This window comes from Crocodylus siamensis, chromosome 4 (assembly GCF_052110815.1).
Source record: "Crocodylus siamensis isolate JL-2025a chromosome 4, ASM5211081v1, whole genome shotgun sequence".
NCBI lineage: Eukaryota > Metazoa > Chordata > Crocodylia > Crocodylidae > Crocodylus > Crocodylus siamensis.
In genome coordinates, this window is record NC_143398.1 from 238861133 (window position 1) to 238881821 (window position 20689).

General features: G+C 44.0%; 1 protein-coding gene across 3 annotated transcripts in view; it reads right to left on the reverse strand.

Moving 5' to 3' along the window:
- SEC22A (SEC22 homolog A, vesicle trafficking protein) overlaps positions 1-20188 on the reverse strand; it is a 31845-nt gene extending 11657 nt beyond the window's left edge. The window contains exons 1-7 of one of the 3 annotated variants that reach the window (XM_090045995.1): positions 20108-20188; positions 19452-19584; positions 13905-14135; positions 11472-11496; positions 9590-9793; positions 5112-5275; positions 3653-3847 (exon numbers count right to left, since the gene is read on the reverse strand). In XM_090045995.1, the coding sequence (XP_089902121.1) occupies positions 3653-3847; positions 5112-5275; positions 9590-9793; positions 11472-11496; positions 13905-13962 (646 nt within the window). In that variant the 5' untranslated portion in view covers positions 13963-14135; positions 19452-19584; positions 20108-20188. Of the gene's footprint in view, positions 1-3652; positions 3848-5111; positions 5276-9589; positions 9794-11471; positions 11497-13904; positions 14136-19451; positions 19585-19829; positions 19977-20107 lie in introns of those variants that run through there. The other 2 variants (XM_090045996.1, XM_090045997.1) reach the window with 2 other exon arrangements.
- Positions 20189-20689: the final 501 nt, after the last annotated feature.

The window sequence follows — 20689 nt, forward strand, 5'->3', positions numbered from 1 at the left end:
TGGGGACCAGAAATTTTATGCGCTATACATAAATCAAAAGTCACACAATTGGGTTAAATGTATACATTACTACTAACTTTCGTGAGTCAAAAGGGAAGGGAGGTGAAAAATTCTCAAATATTCCAATGAGGAACTCTGCATTGGGACAGCACAAAAATGGGGGTAAATAATAAATAGACAGTTGGACCTGATGATCCGTTTAGGTCCCTTCCGACCCAAAGCACTATGAAACTATGGAGGTCAGTACAAACTACCTATTCTCTGCTCAAGCATCAGACCTTTTTTAACCTCTCTCTTTCTCTTTTACATAAAAGAGCTCAACATTTAAAAGGACTAGTTTGTCTAGCTAACAACCAACCCAAATCTAGTTATGGACATCCAACACCATTATTAAAGTCACTAAGGTCTGGAAGGCTCAAACAATTGCATATTCTATCACCAAAGCAGCTAAGTGCCAAACAGCAAATACATGAATAAAAATCTGGAAGAACAGTTACAGGTGGCAGGACAGCTTTACCATAGCTGCAAGATTAAGCCTCCTATGGAAGTTATTAACTCCCCAAATCTAATTAGAGACGATTGTCCTGGACCAATGCCAAAGGGTAAAGAACATACAAGTTCAGATATCAAACATTTTTAAGTTTCCTATAAGGAACTATTTCACATTTTTTAAATATTTTCCTGCCCTGCTACATTATAGCCATTCTCATTTTTCAAATGCTCTTGTATATTGACGCTGTATTAGAGCTGAAGTATATAGCAGTTAACTTAATTGGGGGCTTGAAGTGACTCCCAGAAAGTTATCTTGGCTATGTACTACTTATGAGGCCTTTTTATTAATTTCTTTTTTTACTAGGGTAGGTCTAAGCTGTTGTGACAGATGTGATTGCAGCTCAGGTGGAAATAACAGGGCTAGCCTTCAATTAGCTAACAAAGGCACAGCTGTGGCAATGCAGGATTCTGCATAGCTAGCTATACAACTACTGACCTGGGTTCCCAGGCAAGTTCTCATCTTGGGCTGCAGCTACACAGTTGGCAATACTAAGCAAACTAGTTTAAAGCGAGAAAACCAAAAGTACACCAACTAGAGTGCAGACATGTCTTTTTACATAAGCCATTTGTATTAACTTATACAGTAAATATCTCCCTAAATACCAGAGACCTGAGAGACTGCATTGCTTCCCAGGGCATTCATTTTAAAATTAGGCAAAGAAAAAAAAACTGTACTTCCTAAAGTAATTTAAGACCTATAAATTTACCCACAGCAAGCCCTATGGTTGAAAGGGAGAGCAGAAGCAGGAAAAGACACTGGGCAAGGACAGTTGTATCCTAAGAAGTGATATTTCAGGACTGAGAAAAATCTAGGAAGTCTCTGATAACTGAGCAGTATCAACTAGGTAGCGAAGACTTCTTCAGCTCTTCAACTCATTTCAGGCTTGCACTGGAGGAAGTGGCTGGTTTGGGAGACTCTAAAACAGTGGGCACCTATACACATGCCCAATGCCTGCTCCAACATGTGCCAATTAGCACGCAAAGCAAAGTCAGTTAAATGAGTCTGCTGAAACATGCTCATTAGCAAGCTCCAGCAGCCTCAACATCTTGTATATGAAGCGTCCCGACACTTCAAAATGGCAGTGGGGACACTTGAACTAAAACTCTTTGAACGAGCTTTAGTTAAAAGCACCCCCTCCGTGAATACATAAGATGCTGCAGGCGCTTTAACTAGAGTGCCTCTTAAGAGCCGCTCTAATTAAAAGCACCCGCACCCCAGAGCAGGTGTAAAAATGCCCAATAATTCCAATAAGGAAAAACAAAAAGGAAATGTTCCTTAAAATAATATCATCACTGAGCATTTCCTATTGTAATATGATAAGTGAACACCTTGTGCCATCTAAAATCTTTTGATGGATGATCTATTTATAATAATTCTGCCTACCTACATCACAAAGTTTTGGTATTTTTGTAAACACAGATTGTTCCCATCTCTAGCTTCCACTTGTGACACTATAACCTCTTCCAGAGACAGGATTACAGCAGGCTGCTGAGTAAATCACAAAGGATTAACTTGTAAGAAACAAAAGGTAGAAGTGTCAAAAGTGATAAAAGAATGACACTGGAGAATTATTAAAAAAAAAAGAATAGAACATGTCAACGAGTACTGGTTCTCAGTACAATGTTTTCCACATTTCTCCATTAGTCAACAATAATATTAAGAACGCTCTGGATGAGTTAGCAAAAGGTACGTGGCATCTCTTAAAAGGTTTCATGCACTTAAATTATTTAAACATTATTATATATTCCCCTTCTGGCTCTTGCAGAACTTAGTTCTTTTTTCTTTGCCAGCACCAACATGTTGTAATCATTATTATTATAAATGATTTGTATTATAATAGCATACAGAGCCATCAGAATCCAAGCTCCATTAAGGCACAAGCTGTACAAAGACTTAGTAATCTCCTCTTTTTAAATGAAAAGCATTTTTATTTAAATCTGTAGAGAGAAAATTCTTAGTAAACAGAGGCCAAAGTGTTTTTCCTAATCATTAAAAACGAATATCTAGCACAAGAAGGAATTAAAGGGTCCCTATTAAAATTTATATAAAAAGGTACACAATTTACCTTACCCATTAAACTTTATAATATTTTAATGAAAGCTTGCATGTGTGTCAGTTTTCCACTCTAATCCTGTAAAGTGACCCACGTGGGTACCAAAATCTACCTGGACAGATCAGCATAAGAGACAGACACATTTAAAAAGAGGAACATTTAATATTTAAATGCTCATCATTTATTCTATTTATTTTTTGCTTCATTGAACTTGAAGATTGAAACTAGACTGGTCTATTTCACTTCCTCTAGACAATTTCATTTGTACAATCCATGCATTAGCACCAGGCTGTTGTGGGGTTTTTTTTCTTCCAATTCTTCTGTTCTAATGGGAAATAGCTGAATTGCTTCAGCGAGCTCTTTTCATAAATCACAAGTCAAGAATCATATGCCCATCCCCAGCAAGTCATTATCCAACTCTATGCAATTTATTCCTTGTGCGAAATTAACGAGTAAAAAAAACCCCACACACATGCTAATATATTATTACTGATGTGATGTACATAGCACAAACACTTTGTCAAGTGTATGTAATATTAAGGTAATTACACTGAATTTGAAATGTGAAGGACCTCTAAGTAATGCTTCTCCCACTGATTCCAGTAGTCATCATGACATTACACCCATAATGATATAATGCGTTCATGATGTCCTCAGCTCCCATTATAAAAGAAATCATTAGCTGATCTTATAAGTCTTTAAAAATAGGAACAAGAAAAAAAAAAGAAGATCTATTTAAATGTTTAGATATGTATTTTCATTAAGAAACCGGTGTCTATTGATAACTGCCCTTGATTAACAAAAAAACATATTCCTCTCTGCAAGCTGCAGGGGAAGAATGAATAGTTGTAACAGAAGAAGTCATAGCTTCCAAAGAAAGAGGCAGATTCCTATGACATGGCAGTCCTTTATACAAACCCAGCAGCTAAGAAAGTACGAGGTTTGGCATAATTTCCTATATCATTTCACTTGAAAAAAGAAAAGTAAGTGCATAGCCATACTCTAGGTTCATTCAAGGATAGTTGTAATTAAGCTGTGAAACTCACCAGTAGGTACCTTACCGGTACCCTTAAATTCTACAGCAGATAAATGCACAAATCCATTAGCTGAACCTAATTCAGACAGAGAAATTTGACAAGGTGGTCTCAGCTTGATTTCCATCTGCATGTCAGCAAGATTTATCTTTGTTGATAGAGACCGCGTGTTGTTATATCTTTGCTTGGTCCTTTGGATGACATTATCTATGTAAAAATAAAAGAATACATCTCTATAGACATTTTTTAATTAAATAAATTCAAGACCATGCAGCTTTACGGGCAATAGATTTCTCTTACACACCTATTTAAATTCATTATTTGAAATTCTTACATTTATCTTGGAACATTCTAATACTATTTCTATTTTATGACTAATATATCACAGGCTAATTAATTCTGCCACACAAAAAAAATTACACTCTAGAAGTCTAATTACTTAACAACTGTGAATAAACTAATGGCTTTTCACTGTGTGAAGCTGAATGCAGTCCTTATACAATGGATTTACTGCACTTGTTTTAGCTTTTCTTTCAACTTGGAAAATATTCTTACAAAAGCAGAGGAGTTCACACTTTGTCACGGATGAACTTGCTTAATTCTAAAAAATGGCCTAAATTGCAAAGTCTTATCTTCTGACCTCACAACGAATGTGTCAATGCAATAAAAGTACCCCCAAACTTCCTGAAAAACATGGAGAGGGATAGGGAAAATAAAGGTTCAAGAGCTTCTGCATAAGAAAGACAGTAACAGTTGTAACACAGGGCAAGTTTTAAAACAACTGATCAAGCACTGGAAAGTTAAAGAAATGTAATATATACCATTTTTCTTCTAAAACAACTATAACTTTCAATATCTAAAAGTATTTTATTAGACTGCACAAAACAGGTTTCCCTTGTCTCTAAAAGATGGCAGGATTTTTAAAAACCACTGCAGAGGCTAACCAATTCCACAAGGGGTATTGGTGTTCTCAGCTGAATGTGGCATTGTTTGTACTTGAAGCTAGAATTAGAGAAGATGCAATGCATAGCTGCATTATAAAAATCTCTTTTCCCTACACTGGATAAACAACTATAAACAGTGAAAAATTGCAGTCTTTTACTTTGTAAACTTATGAAGACCAATATCTTGGTAAGATAAATATTTTGATAAGGGTATAAAGTAAAACATGTCATAATATATTACCAACTAGCAAGATAAGCTCCTCTGGATTCATTTACACAATACCTATCAAACGTAATAGAAAGACTCTCAATGAACTTTACATAAGGCTCTAAATGCCTCATTCAACTCCCACTGAAGTCAAGTTTTTCAACTGTATTCAATGCATGTTTCCAGGCCCTGATATCACATTCAAATATAACAAATCTCAGCTGAATGGTCTTTGTCCAAGTTGTACATTCCTCAACACAGTCAGTAAACTTTGATCATGATGGGAAGAGTTACTGTAAAACAGAAGTCTTATCCTTACCAAACTCTATGAAACAGTATGGTCGGATGGCAGTAGTTGTCCTCAGCATATCATAGGTGGTGATGAACTCCTTCTGAAGCTCATCCAGGAAGCAGAAAGCCAGGACACTGGGGTAATTTTCAGTGCACAACATCATGTAGCTCACTCCCAGAGAGTTAATAAAACTAAAAAGAGTAGTTTTAGCATTTCAAAATTAAATCCAGGTAACACTCAGTTTCACAAGACTGGTTCCATATGCCATAACAGAGCAGCAAAAACACTGCCATGGGGTAATGAAAACATTAATATTTATTGACAAAGTCAAAGATTGTTTTATGGAAGAAAACAATTTACATTTGGGTAATGTCGGTCTTTTAAACAGTATTGCACCAGCAAACAAGAAACGAGGCTAAACATACATAAGCGCACCAAGCGTGGCAACTGAACAACATGCACAAGAATGGGGAAATGAAATAAAGCCCTTAGGGAGGGCAAAACACATGGTTTTTATCCCCTGGGAAAGTTTCATTTATTCTGAAGGCAGAACGTGCCATCTGGTGCATTCCACAGGCACAAGAAACTGCTGTAAAAAAATTCCTTTATAATAAGCAAGGGAACAAAACTCCTCCCTAGCAAGGATGATTTATCAGTGCCTATGAATAGGAATAAAGATGACCAGAAACTAGAAAATCCCCACTCCCCACTATTTCCAAAGTAGTATCGAAAATATTTCTATACCAGTGGTTCTCAACCAGGGTGCTGTGAAATCTCTCAGGAGTACTGAGCTGCTGCCACAGCCACGTGATAGTGCTCCACATGCTTCGTGCACAGACAAACCCAGAAGGGCTGCAGCATGCACCTATTCTCCTGACCCTTAGGGTTTTCCGATAAGCCTGAAGCAGGCAGGAGAGCTAGCCTGTGCTGCAGGTTTTCCCAGTTCAGTCCCCATCCCCGTCCCCCTGCCATACTCTTCCAGGAAAAAAGGTGCACAGGAGGTTCCACCTACCGAATGCTGATTTTGGGGAGATGTGCTGGATTGGATCAGGGGGACAGGCTTCAGGTTGTTTCACTCCCCCACACCACATACCGCCTCAACTGCCTCCCCCACTGCCACCCCACACCCCCTGTACTGCTTTTCCTGCTGCAGCGTGTGTGGGCGTGTTGAATTTAAGACAGCCCTTCAAGAAATAGGTTCTATATATAGAAAATTATAATACATTTATAAATTTTCCTTGCATCAAATCTAAGTATTGGGGAATCATCTTAAAATTTGAGTTATCTTCGATTTGGGTAAATATGGTATTTAAAAAAAAGTAGTAAGCTAATACAGATCTAAATGTTGAAGAAGTTTTACTTATAAGCAGGGATCCTGGTTTTCTCCGACAAAAAAAAAAAAAATCCCAAGTATTCAAATGTAAAAAAAAAAACCCCAAATCCACATTTCTACATGATTAAAATGAAACTGTTCATATATAGATATCTTTATATCTATATAGAGTAGCGTTTAATTTTAATCATGGAAATATGTTGATTTGGGGTAACTTATTTTAATCCAAAAATAGGGGATTTTTTTTTTAAAATCAGAAAACCAGGATCCCTGCTTATAAGTAGCATACACAGCACCCCTCTGATTATGTTGCATGCAGTTTTTGCAAATGTCTTGTAAACCTACCAGTTGCCAAAGAAACTTCAGACTCAGTTTCACTATTAATAGGGCAAGGGCAAACATACACTTGGAGCGATTTCAAAACAGAAAGAAGAGGGAGTTGCTACTTTAGACCATCTAGCAGCTGTTACCATTCGAATTTTAACTCTTGTTTTATCCAGGGTTAAAGTTGGGGTGATTTAGGCATGCAAAACAGAGAGTAACAGCTGGTAGGCACTCCTGAGCAGCAGCTTCCTTTCCCCTTAAGCTTGTCCAAGTATATGTTTGTCCATGCCAAGAGTTGTAACAACAAAGCCACAGTACTATATTTCCTGGATAATTACTTAAAGCAACGATCTACCCATTAGCATCTTAGAGGAAATACTGACTTTACATGCACATTTACACACACAGAATTTACATTTGGTCTGCCTTCACAAGAAAGATTTAGGTTTCACGGTGTTCATTTTTCTTATAAAATTAAAAATATTACCGACTGCTAGGTGTGCACTGATAGAGACTTTTTGGGCCAATGGCCAATTTTTAATAGCCAATATGCAGCTGGCAGAGTGGAGAGTGGCAACCAGCTGGCAAGTCTGTTGTGGTGGAAAAGCGGGAGGTAGGTGGCAGATCAAGGCCCCTGCAGTGAGGGTGGGAGTGGGGCTGGGGCAGGCACTGCCCAGCCAGGGAGTGGGGGGGAACTAAACAGAGCCGCAGCTCATTTCAGGAGGTGCGGGGGGGGGGGGGGGGGGGGGGGGGGGAGGGGGGAGCTGGCTCCCACCGCTGTGCTTACCTTGGGAGGGCACAGTGTGGGGGGCATGTCCCTCCTAGATCTGGGCATGGGCCAATGCCTAGCTCTTCCCAGCCACATCAGCCAGAAGCTGGCTGACGATACTCTAAATTTTCCTCATATCAGTTCTGATTCAATATGCATCAGTACACCTATACCAACTGCACACATGAGTGTTTTGGGAGTAGTGTCCTCTGAAACTAGTGCTAAGCATCCTAAAAAAGTACTTCCAGAATTTAAAAAAAAAAAAAAAAAAAAAAAAAATTGGTTTTTTTTTTGTTTTAATATTCCTGAAAAATATTTAAGACATTTAAACAAAATATTTACTGAAAAATGTTGCAGGGTGGGGCAGATGAGAGAAAGAGAGGGTTCAAGCAATATAATAATCCACCTGTTGCACTGGAAACCAACGGCACAGCAAAGAATGATAAAAAACCCACAAGGAAAACTGGGATATAGGTTTTAGCTGTGTTGGTCTAAAACAGGGGTGGGCAATTATTTTGGGTGGAGGGCCACTTACTGAGTTTTGCAAGCTGTCCAGGGCTGCATGGGTAGCCCCGCCCCTTGACAGGTGCTCTGCCCCCTGGTCACCATCTTGGGACCAGAAGTCCTGCCCCCTAATCCCCCAACCTTTGCCACCAGAAGTACTCTTCTCAGCAAGGGGGGGTTGCCATCTTGGAACCAGAGAAATGCCAAATTATATTCTTAAAACAAAACAAAAACAAACCCCAAACATCTACAACATTCATTAATTTGATTTCAAAAAATATTTTTGTTGTCCTGATTTACTTGCATTTGTGTAGTGTACATAGAAGTGATTGTATAATAGCTAAAAATGAAGTCTACATTTGTACATTGTGGGGGGGGTGTAGATATGTAGTGTGGGTGGGTATATGGTTTGTAAGGGGGAAGGGGGCTGGAGAGGGTCGTGGCATGTGTGGAGGGGCAGGGAGAATAGCCGGTGCGTGAGGGGGTGTGGGGTGTGCATGCATGGCAGTGCAAAGGGGGTGTGGGTACATACATATGGTGGGGTGCATGCATGGGATTTGTGTACACTCTCCCTCATTCCCCAGAGCCCCTGCCAGTGCCAGAAACCACATGGGAAGAAGCACCACAGCAGATGGGAAAGTGGGGAAATGGTGGTGGCAGGCAGGAGTGAGTGGGCAGGCAGACAGGGATGAGCTCAGCGACAGCTGGGCAGGAGTGCAAGGCCCACACCAGTGCCCCGGGGCCAGGGCTGATTGGGGCCCAGAGTGGGGTGGTAGGAGTGTGGGATCCAGGACGGCAGGGGCTCTATGGAGCCAGGCTGGCTCCCCCCTCTCCCTGCTAGCGCAGCCCAGCCTGGTTCCATAGAGCCCCCACCAACCCAGGCCTCACGCTCCTGCAGGCTTGCTTTGGGCCCCTGCTGACCCTGGCCCTGGGGCACCAGCACAGGCCCTACACTCCCACTCAGCTATTGCTGTGCTCATCCCCACCCACTGAGCTGCACACTGGGGTGTGTATTTTAAGCAGGGAAGATGCTTCCTTCACTGGAAAAGCAGCAAGCCTGGAGCATGCCATGCAGCTGCCAAGATGGCAGAGTCCTTGTCAACTCTCCCAGAGCCACAGCCACTGGCTGAACACAGAACCCGGTGCCTGAAGCAGCAAGTGAGCTGGTGGCAGTATCTTGACGGGGGCTTGTAAATGTGGAAACACTTTATTTTCAGGAACTTATATAAAGAACTACTTACTGTAAAGAACTAACAGTCTTGCTACTGCTCTTGCAAGGGTCTGGAGTCTAACCTTGTGTGACACTGAGCAAGTCCTCCTGGAAACACAGCATCTAGATGCTGCATTCCCAAGACAGCTTACTTAATGTCACAGAATCGGCCACAAGTGTGGAAAAATCCTTTGTACGTTCTGCCTTTGAAAAACAAGGTATGAGTCTTATTTTTAAGGGGCAGGGTGTACACAAGATAAGACAGTATTCTTAAATTGATTAATCACCACTATACTGTAACTCTTAACTTGCTACAACAAATACCACTAGGAAGCATTGCAAGGATAATGAGAGAAAAACCTTACTTTATGTTATACTGCCCCGTTTTCAGTGTACATCGGTCGGGAAGCTGAGCAAGTTTCCTTGAGAGCGCTTTAAAATATTTCCTACACTCTTGCACACCTGTACTCTGTTCACAATCTGTAGAGGCAGAAAGTGGGAGTCCATCCCTCACACGGACCACGGAGGCAGATAAGATCATAGACATTGCAAGCTGATTTAATGGAAACCTAAGAACAAAAAACACACACAAACTTAGAAACACAGACCAGTTAAAAATCAAAGCATTTTTTTCCAAAAAGGATCTGCAGCCAGATTAAACATCAGCCTATGATTAGAAGCAGTAACTGTGGCTTCAGGCTGCTGTAAATCTGACTCAACCTTACCGTATAGCATTGGGCAAGTCAGCACAGGACTGAAGCTTGAACACTAATTCACATAAAACATCCTACTGCATAAGCCCAACCATTTCCAAAGACACACAGAGGATACACAATCAGACTTTTGACTTATCTTAATAATATTATTTCGATCTTAACGGCTTGCAGAAGCTCCAAATGCAATTGCAGCCTATTCTTTTATTTACTGTTTTGTATTACAGTAGCACTTAGAGGTACCAAGTGAAATCAAGGTTTTAGACATAACCACGCAAGGACATAATACAGCCTCACTAATCAAGAAGTCCTTGCCCTGAAGAGCTTACACTATAAACAGAGGCAGCAGCAAAAAGAAGTTTTATTATCCACTTTTCAGAGAGGATGGTTACAGTGCCTCTCAGGACTTGCTGGTAGGCAGCCACTTTACTTCCGTTTTGAATGGCAGTACGTCCAGAGGAGGCTCAGTGAGCCTCACCATGGCATTCCCCAGCTGGGCATGCAGGCAGCGTAGATGTGCCCCGAGATCTGGGCCCTGCCTAGGTTAAATGTCAATATGTGCCTAACTTTAAACATATGCAGAGTTCCACTGAATTCAATACAGATCTTTAAAAGCCAGCCAAAGGCTAAAAAGCCTCTGCTAAATGGAGAGCCACTTAACCTAATGAAGATCAAATAGGAAATTGGTGGACAGCCAAGAATACAACCCAGGGTCTCGAGTTGTAGTTAGCATCTTAAACACAGGACCTTTCCTCTCTAGCTGGGCCTTAACTTTTGGCATCTGTGAGATGTGTAGCAATATTAATCTAGCTTATACAATTGCTAAGTTGTTTACAATAAACTGTTTGTAACCATACATAGAAGACCATACATGAGCTGTTATGAAAGGACAAAAAGATACTAAATCTAATCTCCGAGATGAGGATAGCAATGAATAAAACAAGCCTGAACAAAAATTAGGCAGGCAAGGTTCTTTGGATAGATGTGGTATCTTTTATTAGGCCAGCTGAATAGTTGGAACAAGGTTCTTTGCAAGCTTTCAGGCACAAGTACCCATCTTCAGGCATAGAGAAACTGCTGTTGTTCAAAAATTTTTTTTTCAAACTATATAATACTGCTCTCAACTTTCTCTAGCAATTATATATACTGTAGTGTGCTTGGCCTGCATGTATAAAACAAAAGCTTATTAAAATATTCATGACACCAAAGGAGAAAATTCACAGCAGACATTTTAAAACACACTCCCATGCAATCTTTATAAAAAAAAAAAAAGAGACAAGATTTTTAAAATCTTCAAGCTGTTAAAAATTTAGCAAGACAAGTAGCATGTAGTACTCTAAAAGCAAAACTACTTGCTTGCTTAGAAACAAGGTAGAAACTTCTGTGAAAAGGAGGTAAATTACTAGAATTTAATATAAATGAAAAAGCAGCATGCTTCCTTCCTCCTGCAATTCCAGACACCACAATATAAACTGACCACCACACATATTATACATATTACCAGATAAAACATCAAGAACAAAGAAATGTCTACCTCTGCCAGACTGTGTTGATGTAACCTAAGCAGGCCAAAGACAGAAAAAGAAAACCTATTTCTCAATACAGCTGAAATACATATTCATAGTATAAAATAACAGCACATAAGGGAATGACCACTTTTACGTCTGGAGCCGTTTCAAAAGGGTAGCAACAGTTTCCCCTTTTGAAATGGCTCCAAATGTACGTGTCCTGGCTCTGGGTCAGAGCTGACCAACTTCTAAGCACCCAGGGGCCATGTGTCCTGGGGACCAACATCCCCTACTACACCTCGCAATCCCCTCCTCCTGCTGCAATTGTCATGTGTGCTGGTACAATGCCCCCACACTCCAAGGCACAGCCCCAGACTTGTCCTTAGCTCCTCATGCTGCTGCATGTCATCCCACCCCCTAAAATGCCAGAAGTTGAAGGAGAGACGGGGAGCCTGGAGACTTCAGCTGCTATTGCAGCCAGAGTGATGAGAACAGCGGTGGCTGGGGAGAGCCCAAGGGTCACACGGCAGTTGGACAACTCTGCCCTACGTAACACCCTTTGGGTCAAGATTTTAGAAGTTCTTTACAACCTTTACGGAGGATTTCTAGTTTGAAAGCAACTCTGAAAATGACACTCATCTGTTCACCTAATTCTCAAAACTGAACAATAAAAAGAGATTATGTAAAAAGTTACCTTTATTAAATGAGACTCATCTTAAGTGATTCACTTCACAAGCAGAAGGGACAGGTATAGTGTCCACAGTGAACATGTTTCTATTTTTAGTGTTGGAAGAGAAGGAATTGGATATTGTATTTCTTTAGTTCAGGGACTGGCAACCTAAGGGCCACAGAACAGCCCATGGACATGGGGCTTCAGCTGCAGGCCCTCTCCCGATGCCAGTGCAGAGACAAGCTACAGCTACAGACGGATTCCTAGCACCCATTCCCTCCGACTTAGGGTGGATTATTCCAGCCTGCAGCTGAACAGGTTCACACCCCTGCTGTAGAGATATTTCAGTCCCTTCTTATATACTAGACTCAACCTTTATACTGGGGAATCCAGCGATAGGGAATCTGTGTTAACTACAAAGGTTCCCTGTCACTACAGATTATTTCCCAGGAGTTGTCCCCATGCCATTCTACTTTTATTGTTCATTCAGTCAAACCAGATTTCTACCAAGGTTGCAGCGGCAGGAGCCACTGCTGTTGTCACTAACTTTGTAAGTTAGTACCTCTGTAGAATCCCTTGCCATGTAAAATGTGTGCTATGAACTGACTGGAATCAAACATAATAATGGGGAAAAAAATATGAAAAAAGTCCTCTGAAGTGTCTAGTGTAGATTTAGCATAGCGGCAGGTAATTATTTGGGCCTGTAGGCCACATAGGCAGTTTTGGGGAGCTGTTACAGGCCAGGCAGCAGCACCACCCCCTACCTCCTCTGCAATAGCTCAGAGTTTGCGTGCCCTACGGCTTCTCCCTGCTAACAGTGCCCAGCAGCAGCTGAGTGCACAGTTCTATCCCTGGCCTGCCCCACATCTGGTCCAGACTTACCCTGGCTGGAGCAGACCAGCTATGGAGCAGCAAGAACCCACATGCAAAACATTGACCCTGGCCTGTCTCATGTCCTCTCCAGACTGGTCCATCCATGATAAGCAGTGGCAGCAGACAGGTCCAGAGCAGATGTGGGGCATCCCAGGGTCAGGGCTGTGTGCGGGTCCTGGCTGGTTTGGAGCTGGTCCACTCCCATTAGGATGATTCCAGAGAGGACATGGGGCAAGCCAGTGCTTGAACCCATGTCTCCACAGGGCTGGGCTGGGGTTAATGCCAGCAGCAGCTCCTAGTCACGAGTGGCTTAGAACTGGAGTCTAGCCATGGAACCACCCCAGCCCCGCTGCACACCTAGGAGAGGCAGGATGCCCCACAGATGGCACTTGGACTAGCTAGGACCAAAGGACCCTCCACAGGCCAGATAAAGTCCCTCAATGGGCTGAATCCAGTGTGTGGGCCATATTTTGCCCACCCCGACTTGAGTGATGTTGTAGCTCTGATAATGCAGGAACCATGTGATAAGTAAGGATTTCTTTTGGTGATATCTTTTAGTAGACCAGCTTCAGAGTCAGGATAGCATTAGACAAGTGTTTGAACACAAGGCATTTTTCCATCAGGTCTGAAGAATGTCTTGCACTGAAAAGCTTGCTCAACTCTTCCAGCTATGCAACTGGTCCAACAAAATATAATCACCCAAAGAAATCCTTGCCCCTGGTATAGACTTAAACATTAGAAATCCTGGACTACGAATCTGCAAATATGGACAGAGACTTGAGTAGAGCTTATGGGAATAGAATTGCTTCAATCCTAACTGGCACTACTGGGCACTACTTCAACATGCATTTTTGTTGTTATCAGTTATTACTTCATCAAAACAAGATAGACCACAATTCTTTTCTCCTCCACTTACCTGCCCCAAATCCAAATTCATGGATCTGCATTGCCTTGGCGGTACTGAACAACTTCATTAGCACTTAATGGGATGAAAGGAACTCAGCTCCATGGTCTGCTTTAGGAATATGTGGGTACATCATTGCTATCCATTACTGCAGAGAAACTCAGAATCCTAATGTCAGTTCTTAGGTAAAATATTGTTTTCTTCACCATTAAAACGTTCTTCAGCGTTGAAGTTCACGTTATGCTGTTTGAGAAGGCAAAAAAATGAATGGAGCAATTTAAGAAGTAATAAGTGGGTCTCAAAATTAAAAAGTGCACATTTAACCATTACCATAAACTCCAAAAATTAAACAGCAAGCAAGACAATTATTACATGGCGAGTCACAGATATACAAGTAAAAAGATAAATTGAGCAAAAGAACATTGGGAAAAAAAAAATAAAAGATTCTATTACATTATGCAAGTTTCCAAAATGAAAATCACTTTAGTCATTTATAATCAGGTGAAATAATACTACAAAAATACAGTTCTTTATTGGCAAAGAAATTAATAAATGATCAGCTATACATGGGTCTCTCTGATTTTTGCCATTTATTTAATAAATGCAATATGGCTGATCTCTAACCTTCTCTGGGCCAAAGGGATTAATAATAATAATAATCATCAAGTAGTATTGAATAACTCTGTATTTCCCTTTCCAAAACATTCTTACTGCCAGCATATTCAACCCTGAATCTAATTTTCAGTCAATATTTGTTTTTACTCTAAGGATTAAAAGCAAAGAATTCAAATAGCCAATATCAATAATACACATAGGCAGCAGAATTGAGCGTGGGTAAAATCCCTCTTCTAGATCTAAGCTGTCTATCTATTTTACATATTTATTTTAGATATAAATAAAATATTCACATAAATCCTAGATAAACAGGATTCTGAACCCTTATTCATATCAAGGCAAATTAGTTCCTTTTTCAAAGGATAAGCCTTCCTAAAACTTACCAGCTGTCTTCCATGAACTGTGAAGTGACAAGAGAACAAAACTATGTTTAGACACGTGGCCTCTTTTATATCATTAGTGAAATGTTCCCTATTAAACCATCCAAATGAAGACTTCTATTTTCTCAGTCTTTCAAAAATAGTGCCAGAGTGCTGCCTAATAATGCCATTTCCTTGAAGAAAACTACTGGGGTTGTAGACGCATGCAAATATGGGGAAATACCATACTTACTCAAATCTCAGATGATCTCCCCTCCATTAGATTCTACTCGTGGAAAATGTATACAGTTGCTATAATTTCCCATGTACAGAATCTAATTTTTTGAGGGTTATCTTTAATTCATTCCCCACACTGCAACAGGGCACAGGCTGTGGGGAGGTCAAGTAACTTGCCCCCTATTTGTACCTGGCCCCATCACCTCCGCCTTCTGGAAGTCATCTAGTCCAACCCCCTGAGGGTCCTTCCAGCCCCACTTCTCTATGAACTGGCGCTTCAGTGGACAAGCCCTGGTCATTTTGGTCCAGGAAGTGCTGGAAAGGCTAGTGCCCTCAGATAAGCAGAAGCCCACCCTTGCAGGAGATATCTCCTGCAATCTCAGTCACATTCTGTAAAGCTAGGCGAAAGCTTAAATGGGTGAAGTGTCATACAAAATCTCATCTACTGATTAGAAAGTACACAGAATTAATCAAAGCTTGTGGTAAAGAGTTAAAATAGACAAGGAGAAGGGAAATGGAGATGATCGGGGGTATGGAAAGATTTCTGTAAAAGAGACTAGACTAGTAATTAGGACTTTTCAGCTGTCTCTACACACTACCATCTCCCCTCACCCATGCAGCCTCTGCTCCTCCACCTACCCCTCTCTTTCCCAGCCTTATTTTTGCTCCATACTGGCAAGCTCCATGCACGCTGCAGCCTGGAGCATTTAGCACAACCCCAGGCCACATGGCAGCAGCACACGTCCAGCTGCTACGGGGGCTGGGCTGGGGATGCACTCAGTGCCCCAGCCCAAAACAGGGATGGAGCCAGCCCGGGCAGAGCAGAGGTTGCAGGGAGAGGGAAGGGGAAAGTGGAGAGCAGAGGCTGCAGGGGAGCAGCTGTAATTATGGGCTTCAGCCCCTACCCAGAATTGGGGCCAAGCCACAGCAGCCACCTGTTCTCACCTTTGTATGCAGTTCTAAGATGAGGGGCTTTCTCCCTCCCGCTATGTTAAATAGGGACAAAAATCTTGCCTTAGAATCAAATAAATATGGTAATTAATAATACATATATTTTAACTTAATATTATTCAGCTTGACAAAACTAACATGAAAATGTACTGTGAAGAAAATTTACTAACCTTCAATATGTGGGCAACATTGTAATTAAAACCCAAAAGCAGTATTTTACTCAGCAACACACACACAAAAAAATCTCTATACCAAGCACCAAGTTTATATATAGGTATTATCCATACACAAAAAAAAATAGGGGAACTATATTAAAAACAGGTTATATTGTCTTTAAAATGTCATTCTAGCCCAAATTTTAGTTATTAATTCACCAAACTATTACAGTTTATTAGTTTTCCTCCAGATCCTCTTTATGTCTGACTATTTTAAGTCCATAAGGGACCCCACTCCCATTGTAAGCATGAAAGACTCTCTCATCTGATGTAAATTTGTAAAAACTGTTACACCCATATTTACCCTTGCTGTTTACACTGAGAGCTTCTGGGAATTATTATGGATGGCTTCATTATGTATGGCTCTCCATTAAGGGAGACTCCCCCTAATCTGGAAGGCATTGGCACCCTGAAAACTGGGAATCAGTGACTGTCAGCCGAGAGAGCACAGCCCTAGCTCCTTCATCTGAGAAAAAGACTCTAGTAAAACTGCATTTATATCTATATGGAGGTTCCTGGTCACAAGGCTGTCCCCCTGAATAGTCCTAAATCAGGATTATATTCCTGCATTCCTCTATACAGAGCTGACCTTTCAGTTTGACACTGACAGTGGTTACTGAATTTTCTATCCTTTTCCTAACAGCATAAGGGCCATACAGGGTCAGATCACAGGTCCATCCAGCCCAGTATCCTAGTGCAAGGAGACAGCAGCTCTGCAGTTCACTCCCATCTCCAGGCAGAGGATCACTGGGCAGTTTCTGCTGGCTCCTTGGACTCATTCAGGGGCCACTGGGCACTGTCCAGTGTGCTCTGCTCTGCATCCCCTCTTGGCACTCCTGTTATGCAAGGGTGCCCTAAGAAAGGTTTTTCTGGACAATATCAATGGCTGATTATTATTAACCAGCCATATTGGTGGATACCAATCCAATAGACAAGTTAAAGGAATGCAGCCCAGCAGCTTGGAGAACAGTGTCTGGCTGGAAAGTCTGGGGGCAGAAAAGAGGCATGGGGGGGCAGGTCAAGGCCCCCACAGTAAGGGAGTGGGGCAGGGACAGGCACTGCCCAGCCAGGGTGGTGAATGCGACCCTGGGAGTGGGATGGAGCTGCAGGCAGCTCGTCTGGGGGGTGCAGGAGGGTGGGGAGAGGGCAGGGCAGCTCTTTGCCACTACACGGACCCCCAGATATATGCACAGGGCAAGGACAGGCTGCTCACTGCAGGCTTAAGCTGGCGAAGCCCCTGGCCCCCTTCCCAGTGGGGGCTGCACTCGGGTAAGGTGGGAGGTGGCGGTGCTGCAAGGACGAGCTATAGGGAAATTTTGGGGTGGCTATAACCCACCCCGTAGCCACCCCCTCCAGCCGTGCCACCTGCCCCGCAGCTACCCATCCCGAATGCAGCCCCCTTGCCAGGAAGAGGCTGGCGCAGCTCCTAGCCCCAAGTTTGCAGCAGGCAGCAAGCACAGATCCGGGGGGTGCAAATGCCCCTCATACCTCCCCCAGGGGTGTGCGCAGTGACAGGGAGCCAGCCCCCCACCCTCTGGGCAAGCTGCCCATGGCTTTGGCCCACTCTGGGGGTCATACTCGCTGCCCTGGCGAGGCAGCATCTGCTCCTGCCCCACCCCCTCTCTCACTGTGGGGGCCTCAATCTGTCCCCACCCAAACCGACAGCCCTCCCTACAACCCAGATGCTGCTCTCCAAGATGCTGGGTTGCATTCCTAGCTGTAGCTACACACAAGCACATGACATTTATTGGTGACATTATCAGCTACACCAGCCAAAAAGAAGCTGACTGGCGATGTCCTTTTATCAGCGCTGATCTGATATGCGACTGATATATTGGTGCACCTCTACTATTATGAACCTCTGACCTTCACTCCTGCCTGTTTTTTTATTACTTGTGCCCAGTAATCAATTGCAATTGCCAAACTGACCAGCACCATGACTGAAAGGGACCTGGGGGTAATAACAGACCCTGGTATGAACACCAGCTGGCAGCACGATGCTGTAGCCAGCAGGCCAAACAACAACCTGCCATGCATCAACTGATGCATCTCAAGCAAAACAAAGGAAGTGATTTTTCTGCTTTACTCAGCACTGGTGAGACCGCAGCTGGAGGACTGCATCCAGTTCTGGGTGCCACACTTCAACAGAGATGTGGAAAGCTTGAGAGGGTCCAGAGAAGGGCCACCCACACAATCAGACTTGCATGGCAAGCCATACAAGAAAGGCTGAGGGACTTGGGCCTCTTCGGCCTAAAAAGACAGAGAAGTCTGAGAGGGGACTTGGTAGCAGCTTACCACTACATCAGGGGAATATACCAAGGGCTTGGTGAACAACTGGAGTAATAGCCATAAACTCCCGGAAGACCGATTCAGGCTTAACACTAGGAAAAAAACTCCTTCACAGTCAGGGTGTCCAGACCATGGAATAAGCTCCCTCCAGACGTGGTATAATCAGCTACCCTGGAAATCTTCAAGAGGAGACTGGACAGTCACCTCACTGGGGTCATCTGACCCCAGTTGTCTTTCCTGCCTGGTGCAGGGGGCTGGACCTGATGATCTTGTGATGTCCCTTCCAATCTATGAATCTGTAGCCTCCTTGTCTGAAGGAGGCAAAAACGTTATGTGCTGGGCCTAAGCCCACGCCCCTGACAAATAGGCCTGTAAGGCTGTCTTCCTTTCCTTGCCCCGTACACATCTCCAGATGGTTTCACTGGGCAGCATCCACCAACTCCCCAGGCCCTAGCTGGAGTTAGCGTCCTCCCTCGCACCCTAGCGATTAACCTACAACCTGCTTCTGGTTTCTCACGATTTGCTCCACGGAATTAGATGTGCCTGAAAGCTTGCAAAGAAGTAATTTGCCCAATGATTTGAGTTGGTTTAAAAAGAGGTATCTGATTTACCCAAAGAACCTGTGTCCTTAGATCCACATAGCTACAACCTGTCCTACCCCCACGCAATTAAATGTACATTTAGTGCCTGGTGGGCCTGGGCCCACCATCAACATGTAACAAATACTCCTCTCTCTCGCAGTGCTGAAATAAACAGTAAGGGGCAAAGCATTTAGGCTAGATCTATCTACCGCCCTGCTCACGCTATGGGACGCAAGGTGCAGAGGACGTCCCAACACTAAGGCTGCGCCCACAACGTGGTGTTTGACGACGACGGACCCAGCCTCCACGTACCGGTCTCTGAATCGAGTTGAACGATCGGTCTCCGCGGCAGCGACGAACACCGCAAGCTACCGGCACGCAAAGCGATTTCTTTTTCTCGGCCTGAAGCCCGTCGCTGTCTCCTTCGGCGGCACGCCACCAAGTCCTGTGATCAGACAAAAGTCAAATCCTGCTTACTTCCTCCACAACATCCACAGTCGTCTACCTGTTCTTCCCAGCCAACAAAAAATAAATTCCTAATCCAGGTGCTCCCAAAATATCTCTTATTGCATCTTATTAGCCCCACCACCACGTTGGATATTTTAACCCTTTCACCAATCATTATTCAAACAAAACCAAAACCCAGCACAGCAACATAATTCCTCCGGCATGCCCCATCCTCACTCTTACCGAAATCCCTCCACCCCCGTTGCACCCACTGCCCTCCCACCAACGGGGGGGGGAGGGGGGACAAGGGCGCTCTACCCCTGAGCCAGGTGACGCGTCCAGCTGTGCGGGGCAGCTAGGCCCCACGGGGGGGGGGGGGGGAAGGGGGTGGGGCTCGGCCCCGATGTAGATATGGGGGGAGGGAGGCGGCTGGGCTCGATGCAAATATGGTACTGAGGCCGCTGCTCCCTCCATTGCTAGGCATCGCGGCGGGGGGGGAGGGGAGAAGGCGCGCCCCCTACCTGGATCGCGGGGCGGCGGCGGCGGCGACGGCGGCACTACGGCCACGTCCGCGTCGCGCAGGGCCTTATGGGTACGTCAGGTGGGGGAGGGCGCGCGTGACACGGCCGCGGGGGGCGGGGCTGCGCCGCTATGGCGGGGTGTGGGAGGGGCCGCGCGGCGGTTGGCTTGCGGGGGAGCGCTGAGGTAATGGGGGGAAACACTGAGGTAATGAGGGGGAGCTACTGAGGTAACAAGGGGGTCACTATGCTGACTGGGGGGTGCTGAGCCTTTCACCTCGTCAGCAGCCGGTACTAATGAAGGGAGATGAGCTGTGGGGAAGGCGCTCCCCGCCCGGGGTGCTGTGGGGCAGGGAGCTGCCCCGTGCCCCCCAGGCAAACGCCCACCGCAGAAGGGACTGGAGATGAAGTGCGGATGGGCCGCTGGCCTCTGACTGCCGACTCCCAGTCTCAGGAGTCTCCCATCATCGTGGCTCCCGCTTCATAACACGGCAAGGCGGGGAGGGCCCCCAGAAGGCCATCGCATCTCCCTCAGCTCGGGGCGGGATCACCCCTGTTTGAACCACCCCGACAGGCCTCAGCTGC